Raw genomic sequence first — 17,431 nt, 5'->3', positions numbered from 1 at the left:
ATACCCTAAACCTGAACATAGGGGAGCCACCGGGAACCCCCAGGTCCCGGCTTTTAGGCCTCCACTGCGGCCCAGCCTGCTGGGCACGTCTGACCGTGGGACCCCAGCGGATGGGCGCGCTCCTGACTGCTTGCGGGGCCGCCTGGGGTCGGTGTCGGGCGGCGCCTGGGCGATGGGAGCCGCTGGGTGCAGGGGGCCCTCCCAGCCGCCAGGGGTCGCGCTACAGGCAGCCGGGCGCCGGGCTGGCGCTAGCCAGGGTCACGGCCGGCGGGCCAGGGGCGACGGCGGCGGCGGCGCCCGCGGTCCGGAGGGTGGGGGCGGAGAAAGCGGGGCGCCGCGGGAGCGGACAGGCCCCACTCGCTGGCGGCAGCTCAGTCCCCGCGTGGCGTGGCGTAGCGTGGCGCAGCGCTGCGGGCCGCCCCCCAGCCCCGTGCCCCGCTTTTCTCCGCTCGCCGCCCGGGGCGCCATGCCCGGGGCCGGGTAGCCAGCCCGCCCTCGAGCCCCGCCGCGGGCCGGGGAGGCAGGCAGGTAGGGGCCGGGCCGGGCCGGGCCGGGCCGGGCCGGGGCGGGTCCGGGGCGGGGGCTACCCCAGCTGTGCCCTGCGCGTCGGTCCCGCCTCCTCCGCTGGGGAAGTGAGGGAGGCAGGGAGGGCGCCGGCCGCACCCCCGCGGTCACGCGCTGCCATCACGGCCTCGCCCTGCGCGCTTCCCGCCTTGCGCCGGCCGCGGAGGGGCCGCGCCTGCCCTCGAGGCCGCCCCACCGGTGGCCTTTACCCGCCGCTCAGGCCCGGGCCGCGCACTTGCCCCCAGCACGTGAGGGAGGGATCCGTGACCCGTGAATCCAGGGCTGGCCCCGCGCCTGACTTCACTTCCCAGACGCGGGGGCTAAATTTAGCGGGCCGGGCTCGGGTGTCCGGAGGCCGGGTTAGGCAGAGCTAGTCCCGAGCCCCCGCCCCCGGGAGCGCCAGGCGCAGCCTCCGCTCCCGCTCGGCCCTCGGCCCCGGCCCTGCCTGCCTGGTGGGATGCTGCGCTGGCCCCTTCGCCGCGCCACCCCTCCCCAGCCACCCCGCGCCGCCGCTCACACCCATAGGCTGACTTCTGCCGGGCTGTAGCTTCCCCTCACTGTTTCAGGAAGTCACCTCCCTTCCCCTCCGAAGCACCCCAGCCTCCCGGCCCCTGCTGCAGGCCACCCGCCAGGCTCTCCCAGCTTCTGCACCCTGGGGCGCCTCAGGACCCTTGGGGCTCCTACTTCCGGGGTCGGGCCATGGAGGCAGGTGAGAAAGTAGCGGAAAGACTTCGGGGCCTGATTCTGGCTCCGGCTCCGGCTCCGCCGCAGAAGGCATGGGATAGCTGGAGCTGCTGCCCACCGCCACTTGGGTTCTAACTGGAGATACCCAAGGATCCTGAAGTGGGAGGGTGGGCACTGGTTGTTTGGCCAGGCTGATGGAGTTAAGCTAGGAAACAAGAGACTTGAATCCAGTGACAGGAAACTGGAGCTTGGGTTTTGTGAGCTTTCCCAGAAACTCGTGGTATCCTTTTAAAAATTTAGGGATGGGCTTTTTAAAGAGGATTAACTGGATTGGGAGGTCCTTACAATGGCATAAACAGAACAGGAAAACCAGAGCCCTCAAAAAACACTAAGGGTAGAATGACGTCATGGCCAGGGTGGGTGACGTCACTACAGGCCATTACAGAACAGACTTGTCGCAGTGACAGCCTAACCTCGTGTGGGGCGGGGGAGGAGTGGGGGCCTTTAAAAGGGATCCAGGCAATAGGAAGCCGCAGCCCTGCGGTTGTGTGCGGTGGGGTGGCCTTTGGGTTCTTTGGGGAGGGTTCTGGTCCCTAAGTGGACGGACCTGCTCTCTTTAAGGAGCTGAAGTAGGCTGTGAGAGCTTGTGATGGCACAGGTGGGGGAGTTCAGGATTGGCTGACACTTATGCCCCTGTCCCTGGAAGGACCAGGAAGAGGGGGGCAGGGGGTGCAGCCCTCCAGTTGCCATGGCAACACCAGACTCCTTTGCTCCATCTCTCCCCTGCTTGACCGTTTTAGATGCTGTGAGTGAAGGGGGTGCCATGGCAGAGGAGCGGCCCCCCCGGCTGGTGGATTATTTCGTGGTAGCTGGGCTGGCGGGGAACAGAGCACCCATCCCCAAGGAGACACGGGTTCCTGAGCCCAGTGGGCCCCTGCGCCCTCCCCGGCCAGCTGACCCCATCACAGACGTGGCCGTCATCGCCAGGGCGCTGGGCGAGGAGGTGCCCCAGGGCTACACCTGCATCCAGACTTCTGCAGGGGGCCACGCCTTGGAACTGAGTGCCGGGCTCCTGGGGGGGAACCAGCCCGCCATCTGCTACCGCAGGGGGCACGACAAGCCACCCCTGGTTGAGCTGGGGTGTGTGCCCTGCCTGTGGTGGCACCAGGGGAAGTTGGGAGGGGTGAGCGGTGAGGTGGGGTGAGGGAAGGCACAAGAGTGGAAGCAGAGTGGGCTCTGGGCCTGAGGCTCTGTCCGCTCAAACGTTTGGGTTCATGTGCCAGTCCCACTGCCAGCCAGCCCTCTGGTCTCGGCTGGGTTATGGAGACCCTCTGAGGGCCTGTGTGCTCGTCGGCAGGATGGGCATACTTAGCCGGGCACGGTGGCGCATGCCTGTGCTCTCTGGGAGGCTGGGGCAGGAGGGTCACAAGTTTGAGCCCAGCCTGGCACCTTATTGAGACCCTCATCTCAAAAAACATTTTAACATAATTTACAAACAGAAACAAAAGGGCTGGGAATGTAACTCAGTGTGAAGGGCCCTGCATTCAACCGCCAGTGCCCCCCAGAAGGAGGGCGCGCACTCCTTGGGATTGAGAACTTGGGATGGGCTCCCGCAGCATCAGGCTGCGGGATGCTGTGGGATGACGGGACTGGCCCAGGTGTCGGCCCGGGGCGCTGGAGGACAGAGTGCAGCAGAGGTCGGCTCTGGGTCAGGGGCCGTGGGCGAGGCCCAGGGTGGGCCCAGGGGACCGGGCAGGCAGGTCTAACAGGGCTGGGGCCTCCTCTGCCCTGAGGCTTCATGTCTTTTTGCTGTCTGTGCCAAGGGTGTTTTATGAGGGGAAGGACCGACCCAAGCCTGGCTTCCACGTGCTCGACACGACACCCTACAGCCACTCGGCCAACCTGGCCCCTCCGGGCCCCGGGCATGCCCGCACCTACCTCACTTACCGGCGGGCAGCAGAGGGGGCGGGGCTGCACGTGTTGGGCATCACTGACCTCTGCCTGGTGCTGCCCAGCAAGGGAGAGGGCACGCCTCATACCTACTGCCGAGTGCCCCGCAACCTCAACTCCGGCATGGTGAGTGGGGCTGGGCTTCCGCGGGGTGGGGCACAGAGGGCAGCCTGGGAGGCCCTGTGCCCAGACCAGGCCAGAGGGTGACGGCCTGGGGACAGGGCCCAGTGGACTGCTTTGGGTGGGAGAGGAAGGGACCGGAGCCCAGCTAGCTGTGTGTCCCTGTCTCTCGCCGTCTCTGGCAGTGGGGTCCGGCAGTGCACCTGTGCTACAAGGTGGGCCTGGCCAAGGGCAACACGCTGGTGTATGAGGCCGGTGAGTGGCCCTCTCCCCGCATATCCCTCCGCGTCCCAGCTGAAGCCTTCCCTGGGGCCCCAGGCCTGATGGAGCCCTCTCTTGGGTCCTCACTGTGGGGTGCAGAGCTGCTGGGCCGCTACCCGGAGGAGGACAACGAGGCGTTCCCGCTCCCGGAATCGGTGCCCGTCTTCTGCCTGCCCATGGGGGCCACCATTGAGTGCTGGCCCGCCCAGACCAAGTACCCCGTGCCGGTCTTCTCTACCTTCGTGCTCACGGGCGCCGCTGGTGACAAGGTGGGCATGCGGGCTGTGGCTGGGCGTCTGGGCTCTGCAGGGCCCTGACCTCGCCTTTGGCCCCGCCAGGTGTACGGTGCCGCCCTGCAGTTCTACGAGGCGTTCCCCCGGGCCAGGCTGTCGGAGCGCCAGGCGCGGGCCCTGGGCCTGCTGAGTGCCGTGGAACGGGGCCGCGCCCTGGGGGGCCGCGTGGTGCGCAGCCGCCGCGCCCTGGCCGTGCTGTCTCGCTGGCCTGCGTTCCCTGCCTTCCGGGCCTTCCTCACCTTCCTCTACCGCTACTCCGTCTCCGGCCCCCACCGCCTGCCCTTGGAAGCGTGAGCGGGCGGGCTGTCCTACCACTGCGAAGGGGCTCTGGGGGCGAGGTGGGAGCTGGGGGACCAGGGCGCAGGTGGGGACGGAGCAGACACGGCAGTACGTGGTTGCATGGTCAGTACACCGGAAGAGGGTTGCTGAGCTGGGCCAGGCGGCGTACGTTGAGAATCCCAGCACTCTGGGAGGCTGAGGCAGGAGGGTCACGAGTTCCAGCCCGGCCTGGGCAACTTTGTGAAACCCTGCTTCAGAATAAAGCATAGGAAAAAGGTCTGTGAATATAGCTGAAAGCAAAAGCCCTGGGTCCGGTCCCTAGTACTGGGCAAAAAAAAAAGTTATTGTCTGAGAGGTGAGGGGGCCTGAAATGGAGCCTGTACTTGCTAGTTGGGTGCTGGAAGGGCTGTGTATGCCTGGAGAGGACCTGCCTTCTGATTTGCACAATTTCTTTCTTTTTTTTTTTTTTTGAGACAGTCTTGCTGTGTAGTTCAGTTCAGGCTGGTCTTGGACTTGTAGCCCAGGCTAGCCTCAAAGTGGCAGTGATCCTCCTGCCTCAGCCTCCCGAGTACTAGGATGACAGGTGTGCGCCGCCACGCCCAGCTGCCTAAGTGCCGTGGTGGCTGACGCAGACCTGGAAGCGTGGCTCGGGAAGAGTAAGGCCCTTGAAGACGAGCGATGGGACGGTGAAGGGGCTGGGTGTCTGCTCACCACCTTCTCTCCCCCAGGCACATCTCGCACTTCATTCACAATGTGCCGTTCCCCTCCCCGCAGAGACCCCGCGTCCTGGTGCAGGTGACTGAACTGGGCGCTGGCGGGTGGGAGCCGGCAGGGCTGCCGTCCATGTCCTGACCTGTGGCTCCTCTGCCCTCCCAGATGTCTCCCTATGACAACCTGCTCCTCTGCCAGCCTGTGTCCTCGCCCCTGCCCCTCAGGTATGTGGGGGGGGGGGCTGGTCGGGCGGGGCAGGTGGGTGCCGCGCCCCGAGAGGCCCCCCAGGCCCCACCCGGCTCTGCCCTTGGCTCCAGTGGTGCCAGCTTCCTGCAGCTGCTGCAGAGCCTGGGCCCCGAGCTGTCTGTTGCGCTGCTGCTGGCCGTGCTCACAGAGCACAAACTGCTGGTCCATTCGCTGCGGCCAGACCTGCTAACCAGCGTCTGCGAGGCCCTTGTGTCGGTGAGCCTGCCGCGGAATGCTGCGCTTCCGGTGCCTGGGCTCCTCCCTGGGGAAGGCAGGGACGGGGTCCCCTGCCGTCATCCCACCCCTGCTCAGCGCTTCCTGTCCCGCCCCCCCCCCCCCCCCGCCTGTGCTCCAGATGATCTTCCCACTGCACTGGCAGTGCCCCTACATCCCGCTGTGCCCCCTGGTGCTGGCGGACGTGCTGAGTGCCCCGGTGCCCTTCATCGTGGGCATCCACTCCAGCTACTTCGATCTGCACGACCCGCCCGCCGACGTCATCTGCGTGGACCTCGACACCAACACGCTGTTCCAGTAAGAGCTGCCCGGGTGTGGAGCGGGGCCGCGGCGGCGCGCAAGGGCTGACCTGCGGCTGTCGGAAGGAGCATCAGGCGGAAGGCCGGAGAGGCACGCGAGGAGCCCGTGGTCCCGTTCCTGCGCTTGTCTTTCAGGACAGAGGAAAAGAAGCCCCTGTCCCCTCGGACCCTGCCCCGCAGACCCTACAAGGTCCTGCTGGCCACACTGACAAACCTGTACCAGCAGCTGGACCAGAGTGAGAGGCCGGGGAGCTGGGGGCTGGGGGTGCGGCTGTTACTCAGCCCTGCACATGGGAGCCCTTGGGAGGCAGAGGAGTGAGGACGGGTGCCGGCCGGCGAGGGTGTCAGAGTCCTGGTGCAGCGGGAGACGGGCAGAGGCACGGCTAAGCGCCCGGGTCCGGCTGTTGGGAGGTTCAGAGCTGCTGCCCAGGGTGATTTCTTAGCGCTGTGGGCGCACGGCCCGGGCGGGGCCAGAGCCAGGGACGGAGACCAGCGTGAGGGCCCTGCGGGCTGTGCTGCGGCCTGGCCCTGACCCTGGGCGCCCTGGGCCCCAGCTTACACGGGCCCCGAGGAGGAGGCATCGCTGGAGTTCCTGCTGACAGACTACGAGGCCGTGTGCGGCCGCCGGGCCCGCCTGCAGCGGGAGGTGCAGGGAGCCTTCCTGCGCTTCATGGCTTGTCTGCTCAAGGGCTACCGGGACTTCCTGCGCCCGCTCACCCGGGCGCCCTCCGAGGGCGTGCGTGACGTGGACAACCTCTTCCACCTCCAGGGTAAGGAGGGCTGGCGGAGGCGCCAGCACTGGGAGCCGCTTGGCTGCGTCCTCCCTCAGTCGAGGGGCTCTGCTGGGTTCTGCGTCTGAGTCTGAGCCGCAGGATGTGGCCCTGCTGTCTGGGAGCCTGGGCGTGGGGTGCAGAGCGGCCCGCCGGGCCTAGCTCTGTTGGGGGAGCTGTCCTTGGGGAAGCCCTGGACTGCATGGTGCGTGCAGACAGCTGCAGGGAGGGGCTCCGAGGGGCTGGGCGCTGGCTGCCCCCCCAGCCGGCCGTGGCCTGGGGGTGTTTGTGCGAGAGGGGCCCAGAAACGGCGGTTGTGGCGGCCGCGGGTGCTGAGCGGGCGGGGAAGGGAGGCTGTGCAGAGCCTGCACCCGCCCCTCCCCGACCATCCGGGTCTTGCAGGCTTCCTCAAGTCCCGGGAACGCTCCACCCACAAGCTGTACTCCCAGCTGCTGCGCACGCAGATGTTCTCCCAGTTCATCGAGGAGTGCTCCTTTGGCTCTGCGCGGCATGCTGCCTTGGAGTTCTTTGACTCCTGTGTGGACAAGGTGTCAGGCGTTGTCCCTTCTCTGTGCCCAGAGCCCCCCCCCCCCCCCGGGTCTCTGCTGACCCCGGGCCACTGGGACCCAGCTCTGCATCCAGCTGGGACAGGCCGGCGCCCAGTCATGTGCAGCACAGACATACCGGGCCTCAAGTCCCTGCTGTGCAGTGCCCACTCCTGGCTCCGCCTCCCTCGGATGTGCCTTTGTTGGGGGCCCCATCTCCTGGACGCCCTGGTGCACCCTCACTCTCGCCATCCTGTCCAGGTCCACCCCGAGCAGGAGAAGCCTGAGCCCACACCCCTCGTGGAGCTGGAAGAGCTGTCGGGCAGTGAGCTCACGGTCTTCATCACACCCCCAGAGGAGCCCCCGGTACCCGAAGGCAGTGAAGCTGCTCCCCAGTACTGGTGAGAGTCTCGCCCCTCATGGGTCCCCAGGCCCACGAACTTGTCACCGTCCGGTTGCTTGCTTGGCCACGTGCGGACAGCCCATGTGCTCTCTCCACGCCTGCAGCTACGATGGGTTCCCAGAGCTTCGGGCTGAGCTGTTTGAGTCTCCTAAAGAGCAAGCGGGGCCCCTGCCTGTGCCAGGGCCGACCCACAGTGCCCCCAGCAGTCCTGCCCCTCGCCGAACCAAACAGGTAAGCACCAGGTGGGCCCTGCAGGGCAACTTGGCTCAGGCTGAGGGCTGCTGCTTCCGTTGCTTTGTCTGCAAAAGGAGGGTAATCATGATTCTCACCCCTTAAAGGTGTTTGGACATAAAAAGCACAGGAACACGGGCTGTTGTTACCATTGTCAGAGTCGTCCTGTCTTTGTCTCCTGAGCACCTGGGGCTGCTGCAGGGCTGCAGCCTGTGAGGCCCTCACCCCGGCTGCTTCAGAGCACAGGCCCGCACCAGGGGAGCTGCTGCCTCTCCACATGCCTCCTTCTCTTCTTTGTCTTTTTTCTCCTTCCTTCTTTTTTCTTCCTCCCTTCCTTTTCTTTGTGTACTAGGAATTAAACCGAGGTCCTTTGCACTGAGGTGTATTCTTAGTCCTGTTTATTTTTTTATTTTGAGACAGTCTCACTAGGTTTCTAAATTGCCCAGGCTGGACTCAATCTTAGGTCCTCCTGCTTCAGCTCCCCCGACTGCTGGGATGACGGGTATGTGCCGCCGTGCCCGGCTTCCCGGCTGTGTGAGGCCTGCCCAGCCCTGTTCTCACCCTGCTGCGTCCCCATCTACCCAGGAGATGAAGGTTGCACAGCGGATGGCTCAGAAGTCAGCGACAGTGCCGGAGCTGTGGGCCCGGTGCCTGCTGGGGCACTGCTACGGACTGTGGTTCCTGTGTCTCCCTGCCTACGTGCGCGTGGCGCCCTCAAGGGTGCGGGCGCTGCACACAGCCTACCATGTGCTGCGCGAGATGGAGAGCCGCAAGGTGGTCCTTCCGGATGAGGTAGGGCCGCACCCTGTGTGGCGCTGCCCACAGTGCTCCCGCGAGGCTGTGAGGCGCCTCAGCCGGAGAGGGGAACTTGCTGCGGCCCGGGAGCCTGCGTGCAGCGTGCTCGGGCCAGCAGGGCCTCCGCAGGATGGACCCCCGGGGTGGCCTGGGAGGCTGCGGAGGCCCTGCTGAGGGTCTCGCTGGGGGTCTGCATCTCCTCGCGTCCCCTGGCCCAGGTGTGCTACCGGGTGCTGATGCAGCTGTGCTCACACTACGGGCAGCCTGTGCTCTCGGTACGGGTCATGCTGGAGATGCGGCGGGCGGGCATCGTGCCCAACACCATCACCTATGGCTACTACAACAAGGTACCCAGCTGGCAGGCTGTGCTGCAGCCACCGTGCTCTTCGGGGGCCTCAGCACCCACTTTTGTTTTTTTTGTTGTCCTGGGGATCGAACTCGGGACCTCACACTTGCATGGCAGGGAGCGCCCACAGTTTCAGTTACTGCTTTTTTGTAGTACTGGGGGTTGAGCCCAGGGCCTTCACACTAGCTTTTTTTTTTTTTTTTTTGGTACCGGTAATCAAACTCAGGCACTCGTGCTTGTGCTTGCCAGGCAGATGCTGCACTGCTGAGCTGTGTTTCCGGCATGTTTGCCATCCCATCCCTTTTTTTATGTTTTCTTTTTGATGCAGGACTTCACAAAGTTATTAAACTACCTGTGCTGGGTTTGAACTTGCAGTCTTCCTGCCCAGCCTCCCACAGTGCTGGGATTCCGGGCATGCGCTACTGCACCTGGCTGACAGATGGGTTTTTTTCATCCTTGGCTACTTTCTCACAACGGCCTTGACTAGAGCTGAGAGTGTTAGTCAGAGTGGCAGGCACTGCTCCAAACACACTGCATGTGGTAGATTGTTTCACCCCCACAATGGCCTGTGGAGTAGAAAGATCCGCTCTATCTTACAGATGAGGTTGCAGAGAATTTGTGACTTGCCAAAGGTTCTACTGTGAGCAAGTTAGGTAGAGCATGAGCAAAGACAAATCTGTGTTACCTGAGTTCAGCTTCTGTTTGTTTAGCAAGGGTGTATATGTAGTCCAGGCTGGTTTCAGACTCATGGGATCCTCCTGCTTCAGGCTCCTACGTGCTGGGATTACAGGCATGCGCCACCACACCCAGCTTTGTTCTCTGCCCTCCAATTAGTACTGGACACCAGAGGCTCTACCACTGAGCTACATCTCCAGCTCTTGTTTATTTTCATTTTTTCACTTTGAGACAGGGTCTTGCTAAGTTGACAGGCAGGATCTGAACTTATGGTCTTCCTGCCTCAGCTTCCCAAGTCCGGGATGCCACCATGCCTAAGATGAGGGAATTTAATGGCCAAAATCTGAGATCCTTTTTACAAAGCCCTATAGTTTATTTTTATTTTTCTATTTTTAATTTTTATTATTTTTTAAGCCCTATAGGTTAGAAGTTAATAGAGTTTGGATACAGACTTTCTATAGGGCCCTGGCTTCCTGTAGGTGCTCAGGGGCAGCTGCTGGCATCTGTTGCTTCTTCCCTCCTGGCTGACCCATGGCCAGGCAGGCTGCTGGAGGGAGGTGGCTCCTGGACTCTGGGCCCGGAGCAGGGTCTCCGGTTGGGGCGGGTGTGGCAGTAGCCACCCTGATGGGCGCTGTGTCTGGCAGGCTGTGTTGGAAAGCAAGTGGCCGTCAGGCACACCAGGTGGACGCCTGCGCTGGGCCCAGCTCCGCAACGTGGTCCTGGGGGCTGCTCAGTTCCGCCAGCCCTTGAGAGATCGGCAACGGCAGCAGCAGCAGCAACAGCAGGCAGCAGCTCCCCAGGAGCCAAGCCTCTCCCAGACAGGTGGGGAGGACTGGACCAGCCAGCTTGTTGGCATGGGGTTTCCGGGGGTGGGTGAGGGTCCAGGAGGAGCCCGCTTCGGAGGAGGTGAGCTCCGCTGACACCTCTGCACCCCCTCCCTGTCCCCAGAGTCCCATCCGCAGCGCCCGCTCCAGCGCCAGACCACGTGGGCCGGGCGGAGTCTGCGGGACCCAGCCTCCCCCACTGGGCGCCTGGTGAAGAGCGGCAGCCTCGGCAGTGCCCGAGGGGCACAGCCCACAGTGGAGGCTGGCGTGGCCCACAGTGAGTTGCCCTTGTCTGGCCCGCCCTGCTCTCGCTATAGCTCTCCTCACCACCTGCCCCCCAGGGGGCAGGACCAGGGCCAGGGTGGACAGTGGCATTGGGTGGTGGGGCCTGTGGCTCTCTGGGGACCTGGCCCAGAACATCATGGCCTGGAGGGGCTGTGGAGCCAGAGTCCAAGTAGCTAGGAATTGTGTCTGCTCGGGAGCGGCAGCTGGAAGAGGGCTGGGCTCCACCGTGCCGCACTCTCTGGTTCTCTTGTCCTGCAGTGATAGAGGCCTTGGGCATCCTGGAACCCCGGGGGTCACCTGTGCCCTGGCATGATGGGAGCCTTTCAGACCTGAGCTTGACGGGGGAGGAGCCGTCAGCCCGAGGCAGCCCGGGGGGCTCGGTCTCGGCCCTGAGCACCCAGTCCGCGGAAGCCCTGGAAGGCCTAAGTGGGTGCGGGCCCAAGGCTGGCAGAAGCCAGGACGAGGTGGGCACCCCCCGACGAGGCCTGGGTGCCCGCCTGCAGCAGCTGCTCACGCCTTCCCGCCGGTCCCCTACCTCACACGTGCCCCTGGCTGAGCTGCCCTCCAACCTGCTTGCCCCAGCTCGCTGCAGCCCCATGGACAGCCTGCTGCGGCCCCGGGAGCGCCCCGGATCCACTGCCTCTGAGGTACCCGCAAGGGAGGTCCAGGAGCCCTGGCGGGCTGCTAACTAGGGGGCTGCCCAGGATGGGGCCCGAGGGACCCTGGGTGCAGAGGGCGTGGGGCTGCTGACCAAGCTTTCCGACCTTGCGGCAGAGCTCGGCCTCCCTGGGCAGTGAGTGGGACCTCTCAGAGCCCTCTGTCAGCAGCCTGAGCCTCCACCGCTCCTCAGAGCACCTCAGCGACACGCCTGGACCCTCGCAGCCTCCCTCCCTGGAGGTGAGGATTCAGGGGAATGGCTGTGGGGGAGGCCTGGCCGGGCGATGGAGAGGCCCGGCAGGACCCACCTGCTGTGTCTCTGTGCTGCAGATTCTGCTGTCCAGCTGCTCCCTGTGCCATGCCTGTGACTCCCTGGTGTATGACGAAGAGATCATGGCTGGCTGGGCCCCTGACGACTCCAACCTCAACACGACATGCCCCTTCTGCGCCTGCCCCTTTGTGCCTCTGCTCAGTGTCCAGACCCTTGACTCCCGACCCAGGTGCCCTGAGCAGGGCGCTGCTGTGGCTGGGGCAGGGAGGTGGTGGTCCACGAGCTGAGCCCTCTCTGTCCCCCGACAGTGCCCCCAGCCCCAAGCCTGCCCTGACTGGTGCCGGTGGCAACAGAGATGCTCCTGTCCCTGGGGGGCCTGGCCCTGTGCTCAGTGACCGCAGGCTGTGCCTTGCCCTGGATGAGCCCCAACTCTGCAACGGGCACATGGGGGTAAGGGCTGGGTCCAGGGGGCTCGAGATGGGAGTAGGTGGCCCTTTGAGGGGAGCTGTGGGGGCCAAGAGGAGGGCGTTGAGGACAAGGGGCGGGCGTTGAGGGCAAGGGGCATCCCAGAGGGTGTTGGGCCGACAGCTGAGGAGGGCATGCTCCGAAGATGGCCGGGGCCCTTGCCCCACCTGCTGTGTGCCTCACAGAGGGCCCCCCGGCGGGTCGAGAGTGGGGCATGGGCATACCTGAGCCCCCTGGTGCTGCGGAAGGAGCTGGAGTCGCTGGTAGAAAACGAGGGCAGTGAGGTGCTGGCCTTGCCTGAGCTGCCTGCTGCGCACCCCATCATCTTCTGGAACCTTCTGTGGTATTTCCAACGGCTGCGCCTGCCTAGCATTCTGCCAGGCCTGGTGCTGGCCTCCCGTGATGGGCCCCCCCCGCCCCAGGTCAGTGTCCCCGTGTGGTCCCTGCCTCCTCCTCTCACTCCGTTCTTGGTGGTTAGTCCTGGGTGCCCCTGGTAGTGTAGAAGGAGCCCTGGCTGTGGAGGCTGATGTCCTGGTGTCCCTCTGGTTCTTTTTTTTTTTTTTTGGTACCGGGGATTGAACTTGGGTCCTTGTGCTTGCGCAGCAGGTGGCAGCACCACTGAGCTAAATCCCCGGCCCTCCCCCTCTGGTTCTTGAACTCCGACACTTGGAACCTCAGTTCTGTCATCTGTAAAATGCCATAAGCACTGACTTCACAGGGCAGCAGCACTGACGCCATGTGTAGTGCCTGGTGCCTAGAGAATGCTGCATGAATGTTTGTTCATCCCACCAGTTATTCACTGAGCATCTTTTGGGTTCCAGGCAGCTTGCAGGCTCTGGAGGGGTAGCAGATTAGACAACCAAGTCCTTGCTGTTACGAGCTCACGTTCCTCTTCCGTTTCTCCCATGCTGTGTCCTGCAATGTCCCTCTGTGTCTTTGGTTGTCACTCTCCACTTCTTGTGTGCTGCCCCCCACTCTGTGAGCCTGTCTCCCCTCTGCTCCTGCAGGCCCCCTCTCCTTGGCTCGCCCCTGACCCCACCTCTGTGCAGGTGCGGCTGCTGTGGGATATTCTGACTCCAGACCCCAACAGCTGCCCACCCCTGTATGTGCTCTGGAGGATCCACAGTGAGTCCAGTGTTTGGCCTAAAGCCGGGAGGGCTGGGCCCACGCCTGGAGGGTTGGGGACGCTGGTGACCATCCCTCCTTCCCAGGCCAGATCCCACAGCGCATGGTCTGGCCGGGCCCGGTCCCCACGTGTCTCAGCTTGGCGCTGTTGGAGTCAGTGCTGCGCCATGTCGGACTCAACGAGGTGCACAAGGCTGTGGGGCTCCTCCTGGAAACTCTGGGGCCCCCTCCTTCTGGCCTGCACCTGCAAAGGTATGACGCTGCCATCTGGGTGCTCCCTGAGCTCTCCTGGCTGAGATCTCTTCTCTCACTCGCCCTTCTGACTCTGCAGGGGCATCTACCGTGAGATCTTGTTCCTGATGTTGGCCGCTCTGGGCAAGGACCACGTGGACATAGGTGAGAAGCAGCTGGGCTGGTGAGCTTAGGGACTCAGGGCCATGTGTGAGGCGGGGTCCTAATGCATTGGCTTCCACTCTCTCCCCTAGTGGCCTTCGACAAGAAGTACAAGTCTGCCTTTAACAAGCTGGCCGGCAGCATGGGCAAGGAGGAGCTGAGGCAGCGGCGGGCACAGATGCCCACTCCCAAGGCCATTGACTGCCGGAAATGTTTCGGAGCGCCTCTGCAGTGCTAGGGACCCTTCAGCTGAGGAGGAAGGATTCTAGAGAGAGCTGCATTTCTTGTCCCCTTCATGGAAGAGTGCGGAACAGGCTGGGAGCCCTGTTCAGCCACAGGCTCCAAGCATGGGCAGCAGGAAGGAGGACGCACTCTTACCAAAGGTCGCAATTCTCCATCTCCAGCCTGCCCAGTTGGTTCATGCTGATGGCGGGGGAGCCCTGGGGGAGCTGGTGCAGCTCCACTCCTCCCTGTCCTACTCCAGGAACTGCTCTCCAGGGCACCCACAGATCTGCACTGCCGTGGTCATTTGAGAAGTTTTTGTTTTAAAAAACAACTGGAAAGATACAGAGCTGCTGAGCCTTCTCCCTGGATGTGAGCGAGGGGTCTCGGCCCCGTCCCCACCAGTGAGGGCCCTCATCCCTGCATTGCTGAAGGAGCCCAGGCTCTCCACGCCTTTCTGAGTGCTTGTATTTTATTTTAAATTATTTATTATAGAGCCACAGCCCCCTTGCTTCTGAGAGAGGAAGCAAGGGAAGCAGGCATCATGGCTTGTAGCTCCCTGGAAGCTGGGCAGGGAGAGCTGGAGGGCGGGAGCCCCTGGGAAGAACCGGTGCCTCCCCGGCCTTCCTGCGCCTCTCGGGGCACCTCACCCACCAGGGCCCTGGCCAGTGCAATAAGGGTCGTCCCTGTGAAGTTCTGTTGGATGTAAATACAGTAAAGTTGCTTCTGTCTTTTTCCTCCTGCCTCTTGTTCCTTGGCCCTGGGGCAGCATCGAGGGGAGGGTGCTCACTGTGTCCTGCCTGCACACCCTCTGTCATCCATCCTCCCATCCTTTGTGGCCTCAGGAACACTCTGCTCTTCCCAGTCATGTCAGGTTCTAGCCCCTTGGGCATGGGGTTCTTGGGGCAGCAGAGGGTGAATTTGGTACTGTGGCAGTGCCAGTCTGTGGGGCACTTCCAGTCCTCCCACACAATCACCCCTTGTCCCACATCTGTACCCCATACAAAGGCTCCATTCTCTGGGGGTGCTGAGCTCATCTTTGCCTTACTTCCTCTCCCTGGGTGTCCCCCCAATTCTCCAGCACCTCCGCAGAGATGACACCTGTCTCCCCAGTAGCTGATGTTGGTGGCCTTCACATTTCTGGGGCCTGGCCCACCCCCTCCCTCCTCCGCCATAGCTGCACACCTTAGGGCTAACACCAAGGGGAGGGCAGGAGCGAGAGGCTTGCTGCGCGTGCACATCGGGAGCGGGCATCTCTTCTGCCATCCCTTTGGCCCACTTGAAGTTCTCCTTTGCCCCCATATAATGAAATAAACACAGGAAACAACTGGCAGAGCCGCAAAACCAATTACTGAGGGGAATTAGCTTACTAAATAGACACCTTGGGGAAGGAGGAGGGGGTATCAAGGAAGAGGCTCGCGGGAAGGTTTAGTGCCAATTCTCAGGGGTGATTAATGGATGAAGAGAAAGGTACTACTTCTGAATGCTGAGACCTTCAAGCCAAAAGGCCCTTCTGTCTGGATGTAAGCATGGTACAGTGCTTTTCCAGAGTCCGAAAGGAGCTAGCTGCAAAGGAAGAAGCTGTGGACCAGGGAATGCTATTTCTCTGCCTTGCTGGGACAGGCCTCTTAAGGGGTGACCCTCGTCACCCAGTTTCTGGTCAGACTCACCAGACTCCACCTTCCTATTTCATCCCAAGCAGGTCCCTTCCTCCCTCTCCTCTCTTCTTTTCCTTCTTTTCTTCCTTTCTCTTCTTTCCCTTCCTTTTTCCTTCCCCTAATTTCTTTCTCTTCCTTTCCCTCTTTCTTTCGTCCTTCTTTCCCTTCCTTCTCTTTTCTTTCCCTTCCTTTCCCTCTTTCTCTTTTTTCTTTCTTCTGTTTTTGTTTTTTTCTTTTGGTACCGGGGATCAAATTCAGGACCTTGCATTTTTGAGGCAAGCGTAGCACCACTGAGCTAAATCCCTGGTCCCTTTTGTTTTTTGTTTTTTGAAACAAGGTCTTACTATATAGTTCAGGCTGGCCTTGAATTCACTATGTAACCCAGGCTGCCCTCAAACTCAAGGTGATCCTCCTGAGTGCTGGGATTACAAGCATGTGCCACCACACCCAGCTTGCCTGCCTCAAAATAAAACAATACCAAACTAAAAAGGGTGCTGGAGATGTAGCTCAGTAAGAAGACCCTGGGTTCAATCTCAAGTATCACAAAGAAAAAAAATATCAGAGCTGGGCGTGGTGGTGCAAGCCTGTAATCTCAGCACTCAGGGGTTGAGGGAGGAGGACTGCCAAGAGTTCAAGGCCAGCCTGGGCTATGTAGTGAGTTCAGGACTAGCTTGAACTACAAAGGGACACCCTGCCTCCAAAAAAAAAATCTGGAAATTCCAATAGCAAAGTACACAGCATGACAGCTGATGCCTGTCCGGTGGCCAAGGGAGGGTGTGAGGGGTGGACAGGCCCAACACCCCAGCTTAATTTATTTTTACAATAAGGTGTCCAGACTGAATTGTAACAAATATGAGTTCAGTTGTTTCTCTGTGGTTACTAATTTGAAGATGGCAGACAAGTTATTAACAGTTGCGGCTCAGTTTTCCTCCTAAGTGGGGGTCATATAAAGACTGTACAAACAATCCATCTGAAATGCTAAGCACATACAATGCATACATGCTTCTGAAAGCAGGCAGACTGGGCCTGCGCAGGCAGAGTTGTTGCGTGCTCACTGCCCTCTTGCCCTCTATTGTCTCCTCTGCCCGTGGCCACACCATGTGGCCCTCGCCTGTCTTCCCGAGAGTTGGGGTGTTCCTGACGAAAGCCCCTCTTGCAGGCCGCAGTTTGATTTCGCTGGAAGGCACTGTCTCAGGTCTTGCAGTATCTTCTTCAGGCTGGTGGTATCTTCCACTACTATTTCTCATGTTTCCTCAAAGCCCTAAGGATGGCTTTCAGCCGGCAGATGATTTGCTTGGGCTGATGATGGACAAAGCAGTAGTTTAGGAAAAGAAGGATGTGCGCTCTGTGTTTGGCAGCTTCGTCTCATCACTGCTATCTCCCCAGTACATGAACAGTGCCTGATAACACAAGAGGTGCAGGCTGGGAGTGGTAGTGCCTTCTGTAATCCCAGCGCATGGGAGGCTGAGGCAGGAGGATTGCTGCAAGTGAGACCAGGCTGGACTATATACGTAGTGAGACCCTGTCACAAAAAAAAACACAGAATACTTATAAGAGGTGCTTTACCATGTATATTCAATAGCTGAAAAGCCCAGTGCAGCGGTGGTACACACCAGTAATTATAGCACTCTGAGAGTCTGAGGCAGGAGGACCAAAAGTTTGAGCCCAGCCTGGGCAATTTAATGACTTAGTGAGATCTTGTCTCAAAATAAAAAATAAAAACAGGGCTGGGGACATAGCTCAATGAGAAGGCCCTTGGTTCAATTTCCAGTTCTGGGGGAGGAGGGAAAGGCCTGAAAAAGAGTACTGACATGATGGAGTTAGTAGAGAAATAATTTTCAATGTGGTACAAAATAAGTACTATGTGTAGAATACTAAAATAAGCTAAATTTACAGCTAAGAGGGTGAAATTATTGGAAAAGCAAGGAAAATTTTAATAAGTTATTATTTATTAGGTTTATTAAGTGCTTACTTCCCTGAACATTTAAAATATACTAGGGCTGAGGATGTTTAGCTCAATGGTAGAGTGCTTGTCTAGGATGTGGAAGGGCCTGGGCTTGATCCACAGCAGTGCAAAAAAGCAATAAGATATGTTTTATAATCCTCATGATTATCCTATGAAGTG

General features: G+C 61.0%; 1 protein-coding gene across 8 annotated transcripts; it reads left to right on the top strand.

Moving 5' to 3' along the window:
- The first annotated feature begins 274 nt into the window (after positions 1 to 274).
- Dennd4b (DENN domain containing 4B) lies at positions 275 to 14,385 on the top strand. Of its 8 annotated transcripts, none has more exons than XM_087203395.1 (29): positions 310 to 528; positions 1,131 to 1,273; positions 2,049 to 2,388; positions 3,072 to 3,324; positions 3,504 to 3,573; positions 3,679 to 3,848; positions 3,918 to 4,162; positions 4,880 to 4,946; positions 5,028 to 5,086; positions 5,180 to 5,324; positions 5,464 to 5,639; positions 5,777 to 5,877; positions 6,196 to 6,411; positions 6,814 to 6,959; positions 7,218 to 7,357; positions 7,464 to 7,590; positions 8,176 to 8,382; positions 8,604 to 8,732; positions 10,051 to 10,228; positions 10,355 to 10,507; positions 10,774 to 11,162; positions 11,290 to 11,412; positions 11,503 to 11,672; positions 11,752 to 11,893; positions 12,094 to 12,330; positions 12,958 to 13,033; positions 13,120 to 13,285; positions 13,365 to 13,429; positions 13,519 to 14,385. In XM_087203395.1, the coding sequence occupies exons 2-29, from the start codon at positions 1,264 to 1,266 to the stop codon at positions 13,662 to 13,664; spliced, it is 4,446 nt and encodes a 1,481-aa protein (XP_087059521.1). In that variant the 5' UTR covers positions 310 to 528; positions 1,131 to 1,263; the 3' UTR covers positions 13,665 to 14,385. The 8 variants fall into 8 exon arrangements, with proteins under 8 accessions (XP_087059522.1, XP_004871463.2, XP_087059520.1 ...); XM_004871407.4 differs by having other exon boundaries at positions 313 to 528; positions 12,916 to 13,033; XM_087203396.1 differs by lacking the exon at positions 2,049 to 2,388 and having other exon boundaries at positions 275 to 528; positions 12,916 to 13,033.
- Positions 14,386 to 17,431: the final 3,046 nt, after the last annotated feature.

The sequence above is a fragment of the Heterocephalus glaber genome, unplaced genomic scaffold, assembly GCF_053883595.1.
Source record: "Heterocephalus glaber isolate CG9 unplaced genomic scaffold, H.glaber_assembly_v1.0 deba00001795, whole genome shotgun sequence".
NCBI lineage: Eukaryota > Metazoa > Chordata > Mammalia > Rodentia > Bathyergidae > Heterocephalus > Heterocephalus glaber.
The sequence above is the reverse complement of the archived record's forward strand: the minus strand, read 5'-3'. Positions and strand labels throughout refer to the sequence as shown.